Source organism: Amblyomma americanum, chromosome 1 (genome assembly GCF_052857255.1).
Source record: "Amblyomma americanum isolate KBUSLIRL-KWMA chromosome 1, ASM5285725v1, whole genome shotgun sequence".
Lineage (NCBI taxonomy): Eukaryota > Metazoa > Arthropoda > Arachnida > Ixodida > Ixodidae > Amblyomma > Amblyomma americanum.
In genome coordinates this window covers 446,267,488-446,277,462 of record NC_135497.1, presented here as the reverse complement: position 1 = coordinate 446,277,462, position 9,975 = coordinate 446,267,488, and the positions used below count along the sequence as shown (strand labels likewise).

General features: G+C 44.1%; 1 protein-coding gene across 1 annotated transcript; it reads left to right on the top strand.

Moving 5' to 3' along the window:
- The first annotated feature begins 571 nt into the window (after positions 1-571).
- Positions 572-5,299, top strand: LOC144125651 (uncharacterized). Its single transcript, XM_077659232.1, has 3 exons — positions 572-1,330; positions 1,391-1,575; positions 5,178-5,299. Exons 1-3 carry the CDS (start codon positions 1,179-1,181, stop codon positions 5,297-5,299), a joined length of 459 nt encoding a protein of 152 aa, XP_077515358.1. The 5' UTR covers positions 572-1,178.
- The last annotated feature ends 4,676 nt before the right edge of the window (positions 5,300-9,975 follow it).

The window sequence follows — 9,975 nt, the reverse complement described above, 5'->3', positions numbered from 1 at the left end:
GAACTTTTCAATGAACTGCTAATTGCGGAGGTTGCAAAGCGGCCACTTCTGTGGGACGTGAAAGATAACTTTCGAAACCGGGCTTGGAAAGAAGCTCTTTGGGAAGAAGTCAGAGACGCCCTGCGCAAGAACTACGCCAGCGGTAAGCAAAAACACGAGTTGTAAAGAACTCCTGGATTGCGAGTTTTTTTTTTTTTACGCTGCAGTTTCTTGAAGTGCATGACGCTGCGTGTGCTTTGTCGTAACAAATTTTTCTCGCCACTCCAGTGAGGCGGCGGAGCTTTTCGGAAACTCGGGTTTTTGTCGCCGCGCAGACCGCACTTGTGCGATTGCAACGATTCGCACACGAGCGCTCTTCTTCGTCGAGGCTTCTCCGAGCACGCATTTTCTATGTATGTTTGAGACGAATAAGCATACAAGTGTGCATTGTACTTGTCCACGCACACGTTACTGTAGGCTGCTCAGAATTTAATTCTTTTTCCCAGTGCGCTCGGATGCTCTGTGCAGTCGAGTTGTACCAGTATTGTTTGCTTCACGCGGCCGTCAGAAAAAAGCTGGCGTTCGTGTGTAGCCTTTTAGTCAGTCGTGAAATGTAATTTAACGCACTGCCTGCCTGCTTTTATATGCAACTCTATGGCGCGTTTGTAAACGGGAGTCGGCCCTTTCGATTTCGCACAGGTGTGGACTTGTTGTTGTTGTTGTTAACATACCCACACTGGGGGATCGGCCAAGAATCGGGTGGCTATTCACCTGAACGCAGTTAACAAAAAGGAAAAGCACGTGGGAGCGCAACACCGGTGAATTTTTCGTCATGAACAGAAAAGGGATGAGTGTTTTGATTTTAAAATTTTAAGAATAATAATAAAGAGAGGGAGTAAATATTAATGATTTAGTCAAAATGTAATAATTGATAGAAAAGAAAAGGTTGGAACACTTAGCAAGGCAGTCGGTGAGATTCTATCAGGAAATTTAGAACAGCGGTACAAACAGATCTGTGGCTGAACCCTAATGTGGTGGCGCCAAATGATAGCATTTTAGTGGTGCGTGCACAGGCTGCAGTATCTGCATGTTCATGCATGGTTTTAACACTTTTATGTGCACTCATAATTCTTTATTTCTTATTTTAATTAACATCACGCTGCGTGCTGCTCCCCATTTCAGTGACAACGGAAGAGGTGATGAACCGATGGAAAAATCTCAAAGATACTTTTAGGAAAAAGATAAAAGATGAAGCTGACAGTAAGAGGAGTGGGGCAGCAGCTGGCATTAAATCGTCGTGGCCCTACATGCAGCAGATGGAGTTCCTCAGGGACACCGTCGAAACAAGACGGTAAGCGACGAGTAGTATAAATGTGAAAACGATTTAACAGTTCGCGTACATTCCTCCCAGGAGCTTCTGCAACCTGGCGCCAACTGATTTGTCGGTTGGCAGCGCAGAGCTGCACATGGCCAGCCCTGTGTCCAATGAAAAGGAGCCAGAGACGCCTCTGGACGAGCTTGAGGCAATATTTGGAGGACCAGGCTACACAGAGGGCAGTGAAGCCGGGCTACTTCCAGCGCCAACCCAAAGCACAAGTGCTGTTCCCTTAAGGGGAATAAGACGGCAAAAAAAGCGGCAAGCAATTCAAGAGGCAGAGCGAGAACTACACTCAGTAAGAAACGCCATTACGTCCCTCAGGCCTATGGACGCCTCAAGCCACTTTTTATTATCTTTAAAACCACAGATGGATGCCACTCCGCCACATATGCTCATGCATTTAAAAATGGAGCTGTTGCATGTATGTGAACAATACAGTCAAGGTCAATATCCAACTGGCATGGCTGTGAGAGCACCACATGAGTAAAAAGAACTAGAAAAGTGTACTATAACAGGCCTATCTCTCAAACATGCATATGTTGCAAAACAATAGAACACATTATATACAGTGCTGTGACCTTCAAAACAATTTCTTTTCGAATGTTCAACCTGGATTCAGGCCTGGCTTGTCATGTACGACTCAACTGGTAGAGTTCTCCCATGATCTATTTTACTCTTTTCACCTTGGATTTCAGGTAGACTGCATATTTTTGGATTTCCGGAAAGCTTTTGACACCGTTTCTCATGCATTGCTGTTACATAAATTACCTTGTCTCGGTATACACCCTGCAATAGTAGATTGGATTAGAAATTGTCTGTTTATAGATATTTAGTCTTTATAAATGACATTGTCTAAAATCTAGAATGTAAAGTGAGATTATATGCTGATGATTGTGCCATATACAGGAATATAGAAAATGATTGTGATGTTAGTAGTTTGCAAAACGGGTCTGTTTTGGGGCCTTTCTTTAGTCTTTATATAGATGTTTATATAGTCTTTTTATAGATATTTAGTCTTTATAAATGACATTGTCTAAAATCTAGAATGTAAAGTGAGATTATATGCTGATGATTGTGCCATATACAGGAATATAGAAAATGATTGTGATGTTAGTAGTTTGCAAAATGGGTCTGTTTTGGGGCCTTTTTTTAGTCTTTATATAGATGTTTATATAGTCTTTTTATAGATATTTAGTCTTTATAAATGACATTGTCTAAAATCTAGAATGTAAAGTGAGATTATATGCTGATGATTGTGCCATATACAGGAATATAGAAAATGATTGTGATGTTAGTAGTTTGCAAAACGGGTCTGTTTTGGGGCCTTTCTTTAGTCTTTATATAGATGTTTATATAGTCTTTTTATAGATATTTAGTCTTTATAAATGACATTGTCTAAAATCTAGAATGTAAAGTGAGATTATATGCTGATGATTGTGCCATATACAGGAATATAGAAAATGATTGTGATGTTAGTAGTTTGCAAAATGGGTCTGTTTTGGGGCCTTTTTTTAGTCTTTATATAGATGTTTATATAGTCTTTTTATAGATATTTAGTCTTTATAAATGACATTGTCTAAAATCTAGAATGTAAAGTGAGATTATATGCTGATGATTGTGCTATATACAGGAATATAGAAAATGATTGTGATGTTAGTAGTTTGCAAAATGATTTAAACAAAATTCATGCTTGGTGCACTAAGTAGGGCATGTCTTTGAACAATGCTTAATGTCAACTTGTGCCATTCACCCGTAAACGCTTTCCTGTGAGATCAGTGAATAAATTGGACGGACTACTTCTTGAAAAGGTCCAACATTACAAATACCACGGGGTCTATTTCTCAGAAAGTTTAACATGGAACAGACACATTGAATACTTAACCTTAAAGTCATCTCGTATGCTAAACTTGCTAGACGTATCAGGCCCCCCAGAAAGTAAGCTTTACATAACAAACGTTCGTCCGGTACTCGAATACACTTGAGTGGTATGGGACCCTCAAAGCTGTAATCTTGTTGAAAACCTTGAACGCATCCAAAACCGTGCTGCAAGATTTGTTTCTGGTAATTATAACTTTCACAGCAGTATTACATTAGTTAAAGGGAACCTTGGTATGATAACACTAGCACACCACCGGTTAACTGTAAAATTAGAACTTTTTTTCCAAATTTACTCTGACCTCACAGGAATAAATAAGAACTTGTACATTTCCCCTCCCCATTTCATCTCCAAACAATGTGATCACGAGCTGAGAGTTCTTGAAATGCACTGTCGTGCTGATGTCTACCGTAATTAATTTTTTCCGCATGCTTCCGCACGGTGCAATAGGTTTCCCAAGAGCATTGGTGAATGCAAAATGTGTTCAGAGTTCCTGTGTTCATTGTCACGCAGTCTGCCATAGATTAATATCTCATTAACTTCATATCTTTTGACTGGCATTGTACTTCAAGCGATAGTGTACCCTTTCCATTTCTGTGTTGTAATTTTGCACCGCGGTACACTGAAGACCGTTCGCCCTCGAGATGACTCATCGATGTTACCTATTTAGTTACTTTCTTGCTTTTACCACCTGTGCTTAGCTGTTTGTTTTTGTCACATGATCATTTTCCTCCCATTGTCACCTCTGCAATAATGCCCTTGTGGTGCTGCAGGTACCTGTATAAATTAATTAAAGTATATTTTAGTAACTTCAGTAGAGTTAGTTCTTGGGCTAGTTGGTATTGTTGATTGAAGTTCATAGTTCTTCAGCGCAACGGCACGTTTTTAGCCAAGGAAAAGAAGACAGAAGACAGAAAAGAAGAACGAACAAGGACGAACACAGCGCTGACTTACAACTGTTTATTCAGAGTCACACACACAGCTTAAATACTCTCAGACCAGCGCAGGCGCACACCGTAAAAGAACCAAAAAAAAGGGAAAAATAGGAAAAACAATCTCATCATATCTTTATCGCAGAAACTTTGACAGGAACCCCTTTTCTGTATAATCTCATCATATCTTTATCGCAGAAACTTTGACAGGAACGCCTTTTCTGTATTATACAGAATGACTGAGGTATCGCTGACACACTCTGACCCAGCTTTTTTAATATAGTATGCCTCTATCGTTACACGGGTTGTTTTTAATTTGCTTCTGCTTAGAATCTTCACTGCCGAAAACATCGGTGTGCAATCTTTGCAAGTTGCGCAGTGCTCAACAAGGTTAGCACCTTCCCTATTCCTTAAATCTCTTTCGTGTTCCCTGAGACGGTCGTTGACGCAGCGCCCCGTTTGCCCTATGTAGGACTTGCCACACGTCAAGGGAATTTCGTACACAACGCCTGTGGCGCATTCCGCAAAGCGGTTCCCGTGCCTCTTTTTACACCCAGGTTTCTTGTCATCACCTGTGATGCGTCGGGCCAACTGGCCTAGCTTCCGAGGGGCTGAAAAGACCAACGGCACATTGTGCCGGTTTGCCACCTTTTTGAGGCCATGAGATAGTTTGTGCACGTAGGGCATCACTGCAGGTTTTACTTTAGCCTGCGGGGGTGTTATTGCCTCCTTCCGAGTTCCGGGCTTCAACTTCTTCAATAACGCTTCTGCAACAGCGACAACTACCGAGTCAGGGAAGCCGGCGGCCTCAAGCCTAGCCAATTGGTTCTCAAAACTATCTTGCATATCATGCACACAGGATTTTAAGAGTGCAGATTCTAAGCAGAGTTTTGCGATCCCTCTCTTCACAATCTTTGAATGGGATGAACTATAAGGCAAAAGTTCTTTTTGTGCTCTGGGCAAGTAAGACCAGCACACGTGCTTATTCATAAACCTTAATCTCACATCCAAGAACTGCAGGCTGTTTTCAACCGGGAGCTCATACGTGAAAGTGAGCCCCCTTCCATGCTTTTTGAAGTCATGCAGTACACTCATAAGCGTATCCTCATTGGGAATGGCACAATGCTTGTCTAAAACAATTAAAAAGTCATCCACATAACGAAACACTTTTCGAACACAGTCAATCTTAGATTGCTTAAAATGATAGTTCAAATGGCGATCAATGCATGCTAAAAAAATATCACATAAAACCGGGGCGACGCATGACCCAATGCATATCCCCTTCTTTTGCAGATAAAACTCCTTGTCAAAGGCGATAAACGTACTACACAAATAAAATTCTAAAAGCGCTAAAAAGTTATCTACAGTCATCCCCGACACATTTTGAAATTGAACGGTTCCGTTATCGTCAATACATTCCTTGACAGCAGCAAACAGTTCTTGATGCGGAACAGAATAGAAAAGGTCGTCAACATCAACCGAAAAGGCGTATCTTACATCTTGGTTCTCCTTTAGGAAATTAATGACATCCATAGAACTCCTCGCCAAAAATGGATCATTTATCTTGAGGCCATTCAACACTTTTTGAAGGAATCTGCTGACATGATTTTGCCATGTTCCCCTTTCACTTACAATTGTACGAAGGGGGGCATCAGGTTTATGGGTCTTCACACTAAAAAACACCTGTAACCCGCCACTTTCACTACTTGTGATGGCTTTAGCAAGCGGTAATAGCTCTAAACGCTTACAAAATTCCGCAAATTTGCCTTTAATCTGGGTGTCACGTTTTTTCACTGCTACGAAATTTTTATTCACTGCTTGCAAAGCTTTTTCAACAAACATGGCTCTGGGCATGGCAACAAAACCTGTGATTTTATCCGCCTGTAGAAGACAAAGCTCATTATTTGTAAAAAAATTCACAATACGAGCCAAAGATTGTTTAGCCTTGTCTTGTCTCTTAAGTTTTACATTCTTTGACAGACAGTCTATGCCATCTAAAAGGCAACGTCCCTGATTTTCCTGAGCTGCCTTCTCGGCTATGCGACGGTTCAGGCCCACAAGCTCATGAGGGGGTACACAAGGTTCCAGACCGAATTTCGGACCTTTGTCAAGCAAGTTCGAGATATTGGCTGGGACAGAAACCCCGCCCATCACTACAAGTCCTCCCTTACTGCGCCCTTGTTTCTTAGGCTTCCTCGCGCTAGCAACAATCCATTTCAAGTTCTTGTTCTACCAAACTTCTGTCAATCTTGCAGCTTCACTTCTGAGGTGATGAAACCGTCTTGAAGCAATCCATTCCGGATAGCGCGCAAAACATGCAGCGCGCAGCCAGTCGGTGTATAACCTTACTTGACGCCACATTTCAGACCTTAAGAGTTTGCAAACGCGTTTCACATGCCCCCACGACGGCGGAACAGCACCAAACAAGGCACTCACTTCTGCGGGCGTCACTCTCTTCTTTAAGCAGAATGCTTAAACAGTGAACAGCAGTAAACGCTTATTTTCATGTTACAATTGCTTGCTGCACCGCACACACGCACACATAGGCGACATAATAGCATTTGCAATAAGGAACGTCTTGCAAAGCACTGCATCGCAAACAACCAGTGGTACAGTCGAGCTACAGACCAGAGGCAGCGGTCAGTCCAGAGCACGCACGAGGGACGGAGCGTTCGGCGCTTCTCGTTGTCTTCTTCGTTAAGCGCCAGCCTCTGAAGATTCCAAATCCGAAGGCCAGTCTTACAATTTCCCCCCGGCCGAAAAGGCGCCATCCTGGCACCCTAGGGCGATGTGACGACGGCGGGGCCATAGCATGGTTTGAGGCGGGTCGTGTGGACAATGGCGCGACCTCGGCAACGATGATCAGGGGACAACATAAGGGGCTCGATGAGGTAATTGATGGGGGATGTCTGCTGAAGAATATGGTGGGGTCCCTGGTACTTGCTAAGAAGTTCGGAGGAAATACTTGGAGCTGAGGAGGGTAGCCAGACCAAAGAGTTCGGAAGGTAAGCGGGAGGGAGTGCAGGGGGATCACGGGTGCTTTTCTGCAGCTGGGCGCGAGAAGTGAATGACCGGGTATGCTGTCGGCATTCTTCGGCTGAGTTGCGGCTTGAGAAAGAGCTGTAAATTCGGAAGCATCACAGGGCAGTAAGGTAGAATGGTGTCCATTGTGCAAGAAGGCTCCAGCGGTTCCCGGTTGATGTGCTGGGAAGAGGACTGTAGAGGTCAATGCTGACACAGCATTCGGCGCTTCTTGTCGTCGTCTTCGTTAAGCGCCAGCCTCTGAAGATTCCAAAGCCGAAAGCCAGTCTTACACAGTCTTCAGTGCCGCAGCCGAGCTGACGTCCACTGCCATGGCACAGCTCCTTGTGTGCTTGTGAAATACTTGTTGAAGATGTCCCTTGTCGCAGCTGCATTACGACTGTAGTTATGGCCCACTGGAGGCTCCAAATCATGCATGGCTGTTGTACCCTCTTCTTCTTGCCGCCACTGACCTTCAGTCACATTGCCGTAACAATCTTCTGTGTCTGCATAATTTGGAGGCATATAAGCTGTATCTTCAGTGAGGAAATTATGCAGGACACATGCTGCCAGTACCACATAATCTGCATTCTCAGGCAGCAGATTAATTACCCGGCGAAAGATTCGGAACCTGGAGGCCATCACCCCGAAGGCGTTTTCAGCACACCTCCTGAAAAGAATTTTGATAAAGCACATTGTGTTTGTGATATCGAGAGACGCGTCAAATTATGTCAGCATTTTTTGCCACCCTGCTAGTGATGACACCTTTACAATAAATCAACTTATCATTGCAACAAACCTTGCTCGGCTGAGCCGGTAGTTGTATATTCTTTTGTCGTCATCCAGGCCTCTGCCTGGGTAAGGCCGAAGAAAGTCTTGCCGAAGCTGAAAAGCTTCGTCCCCAATGAAGACATGGGGTGCCACCGTTGACGTTTCGGGAAACAATGCTGGTGGCGGAAGGCCAAGAAGGCCACGCTCCAGGGCTTTGCCAAATCTTGATGATCCGAGCGTCCCACCATCGCTTTGCCTTCCATAGGCCCCAACATCAACTAAAATAAACTTCAAGTTGCTGTCAGCCACAGCCAACAGCACTATAGAGTACGTGCCCTGTAATGATGAACAGTTCATATATACAAGATAATAGTGAGATTTTCAAAAAAAATGGGGGGAGGGCAATGTGGACATTACCTTATAGTTGAAGTACAGGCTTCCTGAATTTGGTGGGGCCTGTATCTGGACGTGTTTACCGTCCACGGCACCTACGCAATTGGGGAAATTCCATCTCTCAAAAAATCCCTTGGCGACCTGCTGCCAGTCAGCGGTAGTTGGCACCTGTGCTGGCAATGAGACACAGGAAAGCATTTCTGGTGTAAAAAGACCAGCAGTGCAAACTAAAAACAGGTATGCGAGAGAAGCACCCGTCTTACACTTCAACATCTCGGAACCAACATGGTCGGCAACATACACTTCGATAAATTTTTAGTGTTTCAAGCAACTGATCACGTGCTGTTTTCTTTCTTGGGGAAGGGAGGAGGGTGGCATGTGAGCTGTAGGACTAGTTTACTAATCATGAGATTCAAACTTGCGCATGTGGATGGGAAGACTTAACGGGCTTGCAATTGCTTTTGTAGCATAACTATTGGGTTTGTATTTAAAGAGACGGGGGGGGGCTTCTGGACATTCCTGACATGTGCTTCTCCCTTTCATCTCATTGTTTCCTTGTCTCATTTTCATTATCGTTATCATTTAAAATGTGTAAATAGAGCAGACAGCGCCTGTTTCACATCATTCGTTGCTGAGCTGTTCCTGAAAACAAAGGTCTTATATACAGCACTGAATTTTTAAAAAATAATCTTTGTTTATTATGCATTAGAACATTTGGTGCCTTTCCATTATGTACGTTTCCTGCTCGGTGATGTGAAGCAAAAAACAGGAAAACGATTAAAGCGAATTCCGTAATATAATACCGCCTGGAGCTCACTGGCCTGTGCTGTGAGTCTGCACTCCGTCACTGGTGCACCTGCACAAGCAGCGTGCTCTGAAGCCAATATTTAGCTCGTTTACCGGAACAAAGCAGGAAGCAGCACATTTACGTCCTTTTGCTGCCGACAACGCACCTTGAGGAAAATGGGCTGGAGAACTTGCCACAGCACCTTGCACGTCTCGTGGATAATATTACTCGCTGTGGAAATGCCCACTCTGAAGGCCATGGCGACGTCCTGAATTTGCATCCCTGATGCCATGTACCTAGAAGAAAATGGAGAACTGTCAGCTAGGTGTACTGGTGTCAGCGATCGTCAGTAAATGTGAGCGCACTCCCTAGTACCTCAGAGTCATCGCAAGTCTTGCTCGTGAAGGTATGGGTTCGCGCACAACGAAGAGCTTGGTGAGCGGCCCTTCGACTAAGGAATGCAGTTCCTCAAACTTTTCAGAAGACATCCTGTAGTACTTCTGAAAGTACTCCGTGTCCCCGTTCATGAGCAGCGGCATCTGTAGGAAAATATTGCAGTGTAAAGAACCAGCACACAATAACTCTTCCTATGCGAACAAACTCACCGCGGTGTGGAACTCGGATTCCTGCTTCCGATTCTCCCATATGGGTCTCACCCACCAGCGCCGCGGAGACGGGAGTTCGAGCAAAGCCTTCTTCTTTTTTAAAAGGCAGTACTCCTCGAGCAACAGAAGATTAAGTAAAGAGTCATCATATGGCGCGCATACATCCATTTCGGCTGTGAGCTCAGTCATCTCATCCGACTCGCGAGCGGCCATTTTTGGAAAGTATCTCGCGA

What these genes read in the sequence shown, in the direction of transcription:
- LOC144125651 (XM_077659232.1), top strand. Translation starts at nt 1,179, where the DNA reads ATGAACCGATGGAAAAATCTCAAAGATACTTTTAGGAAAAAGATAAAA. An exon ending in GACACCGTCGAAACAAGACG is followed by an intron (nt 1,331 to 1,390) that starts GTAAGCGACGAG and finishes CATTCCTCCCAG; the next exon opens with GAGCTTCTGCAACCTGGCGC. An exon ending in AGCGCCAACCCAAAGCACAA is followed by an intron (nt 1,576 to 5,177) that starts GTGCTGTTCCCT and finishes CTCACATCCAAG; the next exon opens with AACTGCAGGCTGTTTTCAAC.